Below are 12,409 nucleotides of genomic sequence, written 5' to 3'. Positions count from 1 at the left end.
GGGCTCAAGCCAAAACCCACGTCCGCTACGCTCCCGAAAACCGTCTTTACCCCCTAACCGACTGGGGTGTACGGGGCGTGCGCGTGTGCGAGGGAACGTCCCCTTGGTGCTAAACCTCAGGTGTTGGGCAGAGGCTTGGGAAGTAACTGCAGTTGCTCACCGGGCACCCGACTTCGAGATAGAGCGTCGCGGCCGCCTGGTACTGCTTATTACTTTCAGCAGCCGAGTCAACCCCTGGCTCGCCCAAGCAGGGTTTGCTACCTCTACCTGCGTTAACTAGATCCTAGGATTTGCCACACTCCCACCCGCACCCGCTTCCCAGCAAAATAACGGCTAAAGCACCTAGTTCCAGAGGCGAGTGAGGAACGGCAGGGAGTAGAGGGCAAACGGCACTCCCTCCGCCCACCTCCGTTCCCCCGGCATCCGCGCTTACTACTACCAAGGGTGGAGTTAAGGAGAAGGCTGGCTAGTGTAGCAACTCTTTTTTTTTTATTTGAAAGAGTGGGTGGCTCTGAAAAGAGCCTTTGATTTCACAGGTGCCCCTTCCGGACGGGGCTGGGTGGGCTTCCGGATGCCGGCCTCACTTGCCCTTTGCCTTGTGGTGGCTCTCCGTCTTCTTGGGGAGCAACACGGCCTGGATGTTGGGCAAGACGCCGCCCTGGGCGATGGTGACTTTGCCCAACAGCTTGTTCAGCTCCTCGTCGTTGCGGATGGCCAGCTGCAAGTGGCGGGGGATGATGCGCGTCTTCTTGTTGTCTCGCGCCGCGTTGCCCGCCAGCTCCAGGATTTCCGCGGTCAGGTACTCGAGGACCGCCGCCATGTAGACAGGCGCGCCGGCCCCCACCCGCTCGGCATAGTTGCCTTTGCGCAGCAAGCGGTGCACCCGCCCTACGGGAAACTGCAGACCTGCGCGGGACGAGCGGGACTTGGCCTTTGCGCGGGCCTTGCCTCCCTGTTTGCCACGACCAGACATGACAACGACACTCACTGCAACCGGCTCCCGCTCAGGCGACCGAGAAAGTCGCCCTCAACGGCCCCGCTTCACCTTTTTATAGGCAGAGCGGCGATTGGCTACGGAGCACGTTGATTGGCTAGAGCACATCTGTGTCCCGGTGGCCAATAGGATAGCGCAACCAGAATCCACTCATTTACATAACCTCGTCTCCCCTCGCAGCAGAGCCACTGAAAACTCGCGAATCGCAACGCGGCGGAACCCGAGCCTTCATTTGCGTACGGCCTCTATAAGTACCGAGTCGCTTCCGGTAGCCTCCGTGCTGCTGTTGCTTTTGCGTTCCCGGTTGTCCTTTGCAGCTGGTGCCTGCCGTTATGCCTGAGCCCGCAAAGTCCGCCCCGGCGCCCAAGAAGGGCTCGAAGAAAGCCGTCACCAAAGCCCAGAAGAAGGACGGCAAGAAGCGCAAGCGCAGCCGCAAGGAGAGCTATTCCATCTACGTGTACAAGGTGCTGAAGCAGGTGCACCCGGACACGGGCATCTCGTCCAAGGCCATGGGCATCATGAACTCCTTCGTCAACGACATCTTCGAGCGCATCGCGGGCGAAGCGTCCCGCCTGGCTCACTACAACAAGCGCTCGACCATCACGTCCCGGGAGATCCAGACGGCCGTGCGCCTGCTGCTGCCCGGCGAGCTGGCTAAGCACGCCGTGTCCGAGGGCACCAAGGCGGTCACCAAGTACACCAGCTCCAAGTGAGTCCCTGCCGGGATAGTGGCGCTCGCCCGGATCGCCGGGTCGCTTGACTCCAAAAGGCTCTTTTCAGAGCCACCCATCTTCTCAATGGAAGAAGCTGTCATCTTGTTTTCGTTTTCATAAGCTGTTCTTTTTGTGCCATGTATAACTTAGTGAAGATCTCGTTTCCCTTCGGATGAAGGACCAGCATAGGTCCAAATTTTACAGATAGGTTGAGAGCTAGCTAGAGTAAGTTTTCATTCATTTACAGGTAACTTGCTTTTCATCACAGTGAAAAGGTGAGGGATGAGTGGTAATGGATTTTGAGAAAGAAAAGTTAACCAGTGTTTACCTTGTAGCTGTTAGATTTGGTCAATACTTTGTAAAAGCATTTTTCTTGAGTTCAGGAAACCAGATGTAATGTTATTGTAAAAATACAAAGCAATGCTAGAGACCATGCCCCAGCGCTTACAGAAAACCTATAGTGCACTTGGTTATATTGATTCTGTATGTTGACTGAAGACAAAAACCCCATAATTTGAAAGCTGAGAATTATGTTTTATTTGGCAGCCTTGCTGAGGACTTAATCTCAGTAGACAGCCGGGAGATAGATTGCTCAAGGGGGAGCCAAGACATATAGGAGTTTTGCAAAAACAAACCAGGCAGTTGAACAAAAGACTAATAATTAAAAAAAGAAAAATCAACACTTTAGCACTTTTCTTTGTATGGGAATATACAAGAGTAGGCTGATTGAAATTATTCCTTTGGTATGCACCTTAACTATCTAGGACCAGTATTCTATTTTTTTCCATCCTGATTCCCCTCAGGGTGCACAGTTGAGTGGCTGCAGTGACTAAGGCCTTGATGGCCACAACATGTTTTATTGACATGGCAGTCAGCATTTTTCACCCACACGGTGGTTGAAGTAATTTTTAGTCTACACCACTTCTCAACTTACTTTGGTATTCCTTTCAGGAGTGTACACTGAATATATTTTGCTCAAATTCAAGATGTCAACACTGTCAAAATAAGATAATACTTGAGGGATATTGTTACCTATAGTAAATCCTCTTTGCCCAGATGCTGATACCTATACAATTCCTTAGAGTTATAGTTTTGCTGTTTTGTAATCTGCTTAAGAAAGGGAGGAGGAAAGAGAGTTTATAGCTGTTTAGGGATTTCAAGAATTTAGGCCTGCTGATCATAAAATGTCCTCCAGAGAATTCATTGGCAGCTTTTATTATTAAAACTACTTTCCCTTAAAACTATTTGTACTTTCCTTGGTACAGTTTAGTCTCCTTCTCTTTAAAAGCAGTGTTTCCTATAACAATTCAAAGGCCACCAGATCCTTAACTTATCTGTTCCTAAAACCCTACATCTTCCCACTGAATCCTTTCAGCCCTAGGGCCCAAGTCACTGGGGCCCTAAAAGCTGAAAGGCAAGGCGGAGAAGTCAACGGAACACACTGGGTGATTCAAATGTTTGTTAACCACTGATAGTGGTTACGTGCATCCCATATTCCTTGATAAGAACTTGTTCATTTGCGGTCACCACCCCAGACATTTTCTTCTTTTTTTCCTAATCATCCTTTCCCCGTATTACTTGTAATGCTACATGCAAAACTCCTTTCATTTATTCCCTCATTAATTCAGAGCACCAAATATAGCATAGAACTTAACATTTTCTACCTTCATTAGGGTTTAAAAACACATTATTTTGTGGCCACACCCATGGCATATGAAAGTTCCTGGGCCAGGGATCGAATCAGTTGCTAACTTCCAAAGCTGCTGCAATGCCAATTTCTTAACCTGCTGGGCCACATAGGAACTTCCTAAAAATACAATTTAAACAGATCAAATGAGAACAGAAGATAAAGTACTAAGAGGCATAAAACTGCTTCCTAAAAAAAAAGCTAAGCACATCGTAAGTGTACTAGCTCATCCCATTTTTCTCATTTTTTTCCTTATATGTGTATATAAAATCTCAAGTATTATCTTCCAGCATGATTTTCATTACCTCCTCTCTGTCCTACCCAATCAAAACCAGATAATTTATTTCTTGGTTGTTGTACTAAATCCATCTCTTCTTAGGCCCCAGGAAACATTCTCCTATTTTTGCACATGACTTGCTTAGATTTACTGAGAGATAAGGCAGATTGCTTGAAGCTTGAAAGTTCAGGTAAAACATGGAGATGAGGACGAAGCAAAGAAAACGGGAAATGCTGAGTTTATAGGATAAAAATACAACAAAAGCATTTCAAGAGGCATTTAGGATGTTGGGTAAATAACCTAATTATATGTGGGGGAAGGAATAGTCAATATTTGGTTCTGAAGATGAATATGAAAGCAGAAAACAGCTAATCTGAAAGGTGGAGAAAGAGACTCGGTGCAGCTATATTACCCATCAATTAATAGTTTCTTTAGCATCAACACTACACTTATAGATGTGAAAGCAAAATTGATACCTTATTTAGGTTCCATTATGAGTATTTGTGTATCATGTCTCACAATAAGAGAGAGGGGAACACTGAGATAAATAAAGCATGCTAGGGATCAGCAATAAACAGAATAGGAAAAAGTCACTGTCCACATAAGGCTACATTGTAATTGATGGATGCTGAAAACAAGCAAAAGAAAGAAATGTAATAGTATTTAGGAGGTGATAGTGCTATTATGTAAAGCAGGATGTTGAGTAGAGTGAATAACAGGTGGATCAGTTAATATTTGAACAGAAGCTTGAATTAAGAAAGCGAGCCACAGGATATTTTGGAGAAGCTCATTCTAAGAACAAAAACAGCAAGTGCAAAGGCCCTGAGAAAGGCGCAAGCTTGAGGAGTTCAAGGAATAAGCAAGGCCACTGAGGCTGAAGCACCGTGAACAAAGGAAAGATTATCAGGGAGATGGCATCCGAAAGGTAGTTGAGGAGTTCCCGTTGTGGCTCAGTGGTTAACGCATCCGAGTAGGAACCATAAGGTTTCGGGCTCAATCCCTGGCCTCACTCAGTGGGTTAAAGATCCAGCGATGCCGTGAGCTGTGGTAGGTCACAGACGCGGCTCAGACCCCAAGTTGCCTAGGCCGGCAGGAACAGCTCCAATTAGACCCCCAGCCCGGCAACCTCAATATGCCTCGGGTGCGGCCCTAGAAAGACAAAAAGAAATAAAAAAAGGTAGTTGAGGGTCAGATCGTGCACGCTGTTGCTGGGCCTCAGAGGCCATTGCAAAGATTTTGATTTTCATTCTAAATAAGCTGGAATGCCTTTGGAGAGTCTGATCAGAGTGATGACATTGACCCATTCAGGATGTTGTGTTGAAAAACAGCCTTTAGGAGAGCAAGACTAGGGGCACAGTTCCAATTCAACCCCTAGCCTAGGAACTTCCATATACCACTGGTGTGGCCATAAAAAGAAACAATAATGAAAAAAGAAAAAAGTAGAGGCAGAATATCAAAGAGGCTACAGTAATATCTCAGGAGAAAGATGGGTGGTAGCTGTGGGGATGGTGAAGTAGTGAAGATATATTTCATTTTATTTATTTATTTTTGTCTTTTTGGGGCCGCACCTGTGGCATATGGAGGTTCCCAGGCTAGGGAGCTGTAGCCGCCGGCCTACACCACAGCCCCAGCAACACCAGGTCTGAGCCGTGTCTGCAACCTACACCACAGCTCACAGCAATGCCGGATCCTTAACCCACTGAGCAAGGCCAGGGATCGAACCCGAAACCTCATGGTTCATAGTCGGATTCGTTAACCACTGAGCCACGACAGGAACTCCAAAAAATTCTTTATTGTAATACAATTTTAAAGGATAGTTTCCATTTATAATTATTACAAAATATTGGCCATATTTTCTGTGTTGTACAGTACATCTTTGCACCTATCTTACATCCAATAGACTGTACCTCCCACTCCCCCACTCCTACACTCCCCTACCCTACATTGCCCCTCTCCCCTCCCCACTAGTAAGCATTAGTTCATTCTCTATATCAGTAAGTCTGCTTCTTTTATATTATAGTCACTAGTTCGTTGTGTTTTTTAAGATTCCACATATAAGTGATATTATACCCTATTTACCTTTCTCAGTCTGACTTATTTCACATAGCGTAATGCCCTTCAAGTCCATCCATGTTGCTACAAATGGCAAATTCTCGTTCTTTTCCCTAAATACTTTATTTGGCATGTCTCTTAAAAATAAAGACATTCTCCTTTATAACTACAAAAACAAGGGTATTCTCCTATATAACTACAATATCATTATTACACCCAACAAATTTTTTTTTTGTCTTTTGTCTTTTGTTGTTGTTGTTGCTATTTCTTGGGCCGCTCCCGCGGCATATGGAGGTTCCCAGGTTAGGGGTTGAATCGGAGCTGTAGCCACCGGCCTACGCCAGAGCCACAGCAACGCTGGATCCGAGCCGCGTCTGCAACCTACACCACAGCTCACAGCAACGCCGGATCGTTAACCCACTGAGCAAGGGCAGGGACCGAACCCGCAACCTCATGGTTCCTAGTCGGATTCGTTAACCGCTGCGCCACGACGGGAACTCCACTAATAAATATTTTAATATCGATTCAATATTAACATGTGCAATCCATATTCAAATTTCTCCAGTTGTCAGTAAAAAAATCTGATAAAGGTGGAGTTCCAGTCATGGCTCAGTGGTTAACAAATCTGACTAGGAACCATGAAGTTGAGGGTTCGATCCCTAGCCTTGCTTGGTGGGTTGGGGATCTGGCGTTGTGGTGGACTGTGGTGTAGGTCGAAGATGTGGCTGGGATCCCGCATTGCTGTGGCTCTGGCATAGGCTGGTGGCTACAGCTCCGATTGGACCCCTAGCCTGGGAACCTCCATATGCTGTGGGAGCAGCTCTAGAAAAGGGCAAAAGACAAAAAAAAAATCTGATAAAGGTGTTGTATTAATTTCCTATGGTTGCTGTAACAAGTAACTATAAACTTGATGGCTTAAAACATAAACTTATTCTCTTATGATTCTGGAAATCAGAAATACAGAAATCAGTTTCACCAAGTGGATCTCAAAACTGTACTCTCTCCAAAGGTTCTAGGGAAGAATCCTTTTCCATGCAATTTCCAGGTTCTAGAGGGACATTTCTTGAGTCATGGTCCCTTCCTCCATTCTCAAAGCCCACATCCTACCATCTTCAAGTCTCTCTGTTCCCATAACCTTCCTCCCTTGCCTTACATAAGGACATTGGTGATCCTCTAAGGTAATATTAACAGATTCTAGGGATTTAGATGTAGACGTATTTGGGAGCCCCTTTCAGCCTACCACAGCTGTTGACTACTGTTATGGGCTGAACTGTGAAAAGATGTGTTGAAGTCTAACTCCCAGAACCTTAGAATATGACCTTATTTGGTTGTGTGTGTGTGTGTTTGCCTTTTCTAGGGCAGCTCCTGCAGCATATGGAGGTTGCCAGGCTAGGGGTCTAGTTGGAGTTGTAGCTGCTGGCCTACGCCAGAGCCTACACCGCAGCTCACGGCAATGCCAGATCCTTAACCCACTGAGCAAGGCCAGGGATTGAACACACAACCTCATGGTTCCTAGTCAGATTCGTTTCCACCTCGCCGCCATGGGAACTCCCGTTTAGTCTGTCTTTTGTATGTGGCTAATTCTGTTTTCTGGGAAATACAAGTGGCGGTTGTATCCCAGTGAGATTTTTAAAATTCCAAGTGATGGCTGTATCCAAAATCACTTAAATCAGAATTTCTGGGGATGGCACCCAGGCACCAGTATTTTTAGAAGTTCTCAGGGTACAATGGGGAAATTTGAGAACCAAACATAAGGGGTTGGGTAGTTCCTTAATGAAAATCAGCGTACAATTAGAGAAACAGAAGAAAAATGCTATAGTCAATAATATACATTATAGGGCTATCAACTACTAAGTTATACTTCATAACAAACATAGTAAGAAATCAAGTCTTGAAGAATACTTTAAGGAAACACAGAAGGAGAAATAAAGCCTAGAAGAATACTACTGTGTTTATAGAGTATGGACAAAGAATGTCACCTGCCATTTCAGTAAATAATAGATGTTGTGGCCAAAAAGCGATCAACCACTGCAGCCACCCCTACAGTGCACCCTGAGGGGATTCAGGATGGAGAAAAACAAGATGATGGCCCTGCAGAGTTAAGGTGCATATCAAAGGAATGGTTTCAATAAGCCCAGACTCTTGCATCTTCCTATACCTAAAAGCACTAAAAGCATTAACTTGAGATGTCTGTTTTTGTGATTAGCAGTTGCATTTTTTTAGAAAGAGATGGGGATCATGTTATTCAGATTCCTGCTGAAAGCAATCCAAGGGTTCCCAAAGCACTAAAACTAAAAGTGTGAGGCCAATCTCCTTGCCCTCCCAGCCACTGGGGCTTTCTGCTGCTCTAACAGTTCAAACTTTTTCATTCTTCGGAAATTATGCACATTTCGTTCCCATTGTATGGACACATCCTTTAAATTGGGCAAGTTTTCTGAGTGATAATTCTATATGGAGGACACTATCACCAAATATTAAGCAGGTCTTATGTGATCTGATGAGATGAAGTAATGAGAAGGCACCAGCATACCGGCTGATTCCTGGGGATCAAAATCAAGCTTCTATTTTCCTAATTGGGGAATCTACATATAAACAGGCTACACAGATACTTGTAAGTGCAGTATACACAAACTCATGGAATTTGTTAGTACCAAATCTAATAATTATCTTTTTTTGTACACAATAGAGCACATGGGTAAAAAATTCTGCCACCAGCATTTTGTTCCTTAACACCAGACGGCTACACCTTTGAAATTTTATGCTGCATGCAGAAGTTTATATACTACAAAAAAAGAAAAAAGAAAAAAAAAGGCATTTTGCTTAACAACTTGGATGTAGACACATGCACTTGCGTGCAATCAAGTCCAAGCCAGTTTCAAGAGCAGTTCTATGACAAAATATAGCATGTCTACACTCCATTAGGTTCTTTCACCCAACTAGGTAAGTATACCTATCCGTCAAATATCTGAATGGAAACAGAATTTGTTTCTAACTACTGGCAACTCCCAGTATTAACTAGAAGAAACCAAAAGGCAAGTTAGGAAAACAGGACCCGGATAAAACAAGATGACAGCTTCTTCCATTGAGAAGATGGGTGGCTCTGAAAAGAGCCTTTTGGAGTCAAGCGACCCGGCGATCCGGGCGAGCGCCACTATCCCGGCAGGGACTCACTTGGAGCTGGTGTACTTGGTGACCGCCTTGGTGCCCTCGGACACGGCGTGCTTGGCCAGCTCGCCGGGCAGCAGCAGGCGCACGGCCGTCTGGATCTCCCGGGACGTGATGGTCGAGCGCTTGTTGTAGTGAGCCAGGCGGGACGCTTCGCCCGCGATGCGCTCGAAGATGTCGTTGACGAAGGAGTTCATGATGCCCATGGCCTTGGACGAGATGCCCGTGTCCGGGTGCACCTGCTTCAGCACCTTGTACACGTAGATGGAATAGCTCTCCTTGCGGCTGCGCTTGCGCTTCTTGCCGTCCTTCTTCTGGGCTTTGGTGACGGCTTTCTTCGAGCCCTTCTTGGGCGCCGGGGCGGACTTTGCGGGCTCAGGCATAACGGCAGGCACCAGCTGCAAAGGACAACCGGGAACGCAAAAGCAACAGCAGCACGGAGGCTACCGGAAGCGACTCGGTACTTATAGAGGCCGTACGCAAATGAAGGCTCGGGTTCCGCCGCGTTGCGATTCGCGAGTTTTCAGTGGCTCTGCTGCGAGGGGAGACGAGGTTATGTAAATGAGTGGATTCTGGTTGCGCTATCCTATTGGCCACCGGGACACAGATGTGCTCTAGCCAATCAACGTGCTCCGTAGCCAATCGCCGCTCTGCCTATAAAAAGGTGAAGCGGGGCCGTTGAGGGCGACTTTCTCGGTCGCCTGAGCGGGAGCCGGTTGCAGTGAGTGTCGTTGTCATGTCTGGTCGTGGCAAACAGGGAGGCAAGGCCCGCGCAAAGGCCAAGTCCCGCTCGTCCCGCGCAGGTCTGCAGTTTCCCGTAGGGCGGGTGCACCGCTTGCTGCGCAAAGGCAACTATGCCGAGCGGGTGGGGGCCGGCGCGCCTGTCTACATGGCGGCGGTCCTCGAGTACCTGACCGCGGAAATCCTGGAGCTGGCGGGCAACGCGGCGCGAGACAACAAGAAGACGCGCATCATCCCCCGCCACTTGCAGCTGGCCATCCGCAACGACGAGGAGCTGAACAAGCTGTTGGGCAAAGTCACCATCGCCCAGGGCGGCGTCTTGCCCAACATCCAGGCCGTGTTGCTCCCCAAGAAGACGGAGAGCCACCACAAGGCAAAGGGCAAGTGAGGCCGGCATCCGGAAGCCCACCCAGCCCCGTCCGGAAGGGGCACCTGTGAAATCAAAGGCTCTTTTCAGAGCCACCCACTCTTTCAAATAAAAAAAAAAGAGTTGCTACACTAGCCAGCCTTCTCCTTAACTCCACCCTTGGTAGTAGTAAGCGCGGATGCCGGGGGAACGGAGGTGGGCGGAGGGAGTGCCGTTTGCCCTCTACTCCCTGCCGTTCCTCACTCGCCTCTGGAACTAGGTGCTTTAGCCGTTATTTTGCTGGGAAGCGGGTGCGGGTGGGAGTGTGGCAAATCCTAGGATCTAGTTAACGCAGGTAGAGGTAGCAAACCCTGCTTGGGCGAGCCAGGGGTTGACTCGGCTGCTGAAAGTAATAAGCAGTACCAGGCGGCCGCGACGCTCTATCTCGAAGTCGGGTGCCCGGTGAGCAACTGCAGTTACTTCCCAAGCCTCTGCCCAACACCTGAGGTTTAGCACCAAGGGGACGTTCCCTCGCACACGCGCACGCCCCGTACACCCCAGTCGGTTAGGGGGTAAAGACGGTTTTCGGGAGCGTAGCGGACGTGGGTTTTGGCTTGAGCCCACCGTCTTTGGAAGAGGGGGGCGGGGATGGGGATAACAGGTCCTGAGGCTCTCGGAAGTGGAGTCTTGCTCCCGGAGAGGGCGCAGATAACCTTCCGATCCGAAAAGCACCAAAGGGCCGGGGGGGGGGGGGGGGCGGGGGGGAGATCGGCCAGACTAGCAGCTAACCTAGGGGGTTCTGACAAGGTAACAAGGCATTCAGGGGGCGGGGGTTCGGTCTGGGAGGTAAAAAGCGTGGAAAGGAGGCGGGCATCGCCGGTAGTGTGTTCTAAGGGAGCGAAGGGCTGAGGAGGAACGTTCTGACACAGTCGCGCTCAAAAATGACTCTCGCCGGGAAGAAAGGAAAGACGAGGCCGGGAAAACTGCTGGCAAACTGGAAAGTATTAAGGGAGGGAGGGAGGGAGGGATGGTGGGGGGCGGGCGGAGGAGGATTCTGCCCAAGCCAATCAGTGGCGCTAGGGCTGGTGAGGTCACAGCCAATAGAGAGCCAGCGCGGGACTTTCAATTATTGTCCCGCCCAATCGGGACAAGCCTGTGCCTATAAAGACTGCTGCGGCGGGCGTCCCCCTGGTTACTCTCCCTGCGCTGCGCTGGTAAGCTCGTGTTTTGGCTCGCCGCCATGGCCCGTACTAAGCAGACGGCCCGCAAGTCGACCGGGGGCAAGGCCCCGCGGAAGCAGCTGGCCACCAAGGCGGCCCGCAAGAGCGCGCCGGCCACCGGCGGCGTGAAGAAGCCCCACCGCTACCGGCCGGGCACCGTGGCCCTGCGGGAGATCCGGCGCTACCAGAAGTCGACCGAGCTGCTGATCCGCAAGCTGCCCTTCCAGCGCCTGGTGCGCGAGATCGCGCAGGACTTCAAGACCGACCTGCGCTTCCAGAGCTCGGCCGTGATGGCGCTGCAGGAGGCGAGCGAGGCCTACCTGGTGGGGCTGTTTGAAGACACCAACCTGTGCGCCATCCACGCCAAGCGCGTGACCATCATGCCCAAAGACATCCAGCTGGCTCGCCGCATCCGCGGGGAGCGGGCTTAGAGAAAGAAGTGCGCACTCGGCCCGAGGTTCCATCACATCCAAAGGCTCTTTTCAGAGCCACCCACAACTGCACTTGGAAGAGGCTGTGCCACTTTTCCGCGCTCTGTCCGGCGGACTCTCCCATAGCTCGGGGAAGGGAGGATGTTCGAGCCGGCAGAAGCACTGACTGGGCTCCGGGTGCCCAAGTGGGTTAGAAGCCACGTGTCCGGTCTAGCCCCCTGCTTGCTGGCCGCCTCCTGGCGCGTTAGAAGCTTTTGAGTCCTTCAAGAGTTTGGTCAGCCGGCTTCTCCGCTTTCTTGGGCGCGGCCATGGGTCCTCCGCTAAGGGCAAGGCGTCTCCACGGCGGCCCAGAACCGTAGTCTGTTCCAGGGAGGGGCGGGGGGGGGCGCGAGAGGACGGGTTGAGGCCGGGCGGGGTCACTAGGGGACGCTCAGGATTCGCGCTCCAAGGAGCGCAGGGGCCTGGCCTTTTACGCAGCTGGGAGCCGCGCGAGTATGGGTGCGTCATCACTCCCCCCACACCCACACCCACACTCCCACCCCGACCCGGTGCGTTTCTCTGGCTCGGGAGGGAAATGGCCACCTCCGTCCGTCTGTCCATCCGTCCTCGTTTCTGTCGGGTAAAACCAGGCATTCTTGTTCCTGCTTGCGGGTTGCTTGTAGTGAATCCCCGGCCTTCCCTTCTTAGAAAACTTTGGCGGATGCCTTTTATCCCCTTACTCAACCCTCTCAAAATCCCCTTGCAGACCTGAAGCATTTTGCCTGGTCTTTTAAGCCATGAGAG

At 49.8% G+C, this 12,409-nt stretch overlaps 5 protein-coding genes across 5 annotated transcripts; 3 read left to right on the top strand and 2 right to left on the bottom strand.

Moving 5' to 3' along the window:
• Window positions 1–502: 502 nt before the first annotated feature.
• Window positions 503–1,043, bottom strand: LOC125129729 (histone H2A type 2-A). Its single transcript, XM_047784790.1, has one exon. It carries the CDS (start codon window positions 971–973, stop codon window positions 581–583), a length of 393 nt encoding a protein of 130 aa, XP_047640746.1. The 5' UTR covers window positions 974–1,043; the 3' UTR covers window positions 503–580.
• Window positions 1,044–1,230: 187 nt separating this feature from the next.
• Window positions 1,231–2,387, top strand: LOC125129730 (histone H2B type 2-E). The gene has a single exon (XM_047784791.1). The coding sequence runs from the start codon at window positions 1,327–1,329 to the stop codon at window positions 1,705–1,707; it is 381 nt and encodes a 126-aa protein (XP_047640747.1). The 5' UTR covers window positions 1,231–1,326; the 3' UTR covers window positions 1,708–2,387.
• A 6,427-nt stretch (window positions 2,388–8,814) lies between these two features.
• LOC125129728 (histone H2B type 2-E) lies at window positions 8,815–9,333 on the bottom strand. Its single transcript, XM_047784789.1, has one exon. The coding sequence runs from the start codon at window positions 9,269–9,271 to the stop codon at window positions 8,891–8,893; it is 381 nt and encodes a 126-aa protein (XP_047640745.1). The 5' UTR covers window positions 9,272–9,333; the 3' UTR covers window positions 8,815–8,890.
• Window positions 9,334–9,548: 215 nt separating this feature from the next.
• LOC125129726 (histone H2A type 2-A) lies at window positions 9,549–10,127 on the top strand. Its single transcript, XM_047784788.1, has one exon. It carries the CDS (start codon window positions 9,625–9,627, stop codon window positions 10,015–10,017), a length of 393 nt encoding a protein of 130 aa, XP_047640744.1. The 5' UTR covers window positions 9,549–9,624; the 3' UTR covers window positions 10,018–10,127.
• Window positions 10,128–11,162: 1,035 nt separating this feature from the next.
• Window positions 11,163–11,718, top strand: LOC125129725 (histone H3). The gene has a single exon (XM_047784787.1). The coding sequence runs from the start codon at window positions 11,216–11,218 to the stop codon at window positions 11,624–11,626; it is 411 nt and encodes a 136-aa protein (XP_047640743.1). The 5' UTR covers window positions 11,163–11,215; the 3' UTR covers window positions 11,627–11,718.
• The last annotated feature ends 691 nt before the right edge of the window (window positions 11,719–12,409 follow it).

Source organism: Phacochoerus africanus, chromosome 6 (assembly GCF_016906955.1).
Source record: "Phacochoerus africanus isolate WHEZ1 chromosome 6, ROS_Pafr_v1, whole genome shotgun sequence".
NCBI classification, from domain to species: Eukaryota; Metazoa; Chordata; class Mammalia; order Artiodactyla; family Suidae; genus Phacochoerus; species Phacochoerus africanus.
Note: the sequence above shows the minus strand (reverse complement) of the source record. Positions and strands in the feature narration are given on the sequence as shown.

What these genes read in the sequence shown, in the direction of transcription:
- LOC125129730 (XM_047784791.1), top strand. Translation starts at nt 1,327, where the DNA reads ATGCCTGAGCCCGCAAAGTCCGCCCCGGCGCCCAAGAAGGGCTCGAAG.
- LOC125129725 (XM_047784787.1), top strand. Translation starts at nt 11,216, where the DNA reads ATGGCCCGTACTAAGCAGACGGCCCGCAAGTCGACCGGGGGCAAGGCC.
- LOC125129728 (XM_047784789.1), bottom strand. Translation starts at nt 9,271, where the DNA reads ATGCCTGAGCCCGCAAAGTCCGCCCCGGCGCCCAAGAAGGGCTCGAAG.
- LOC125129726 (XM_047784788.1), top strand. Translation starts at nt 9,625, where the DNA reads ATGTCTGGTCGTGGCAAACAGGGAGGCAAGGCCCGCGCAAAGGCCAAG.
- LOC125129729 (XM_047784790.1), bottom strand. Translation starts at nt 973, where the DNA reads ATGTCTGGTCGTGGCAAACAGGGAGGCAAGGCCCGCGCAAAGGCCAAG.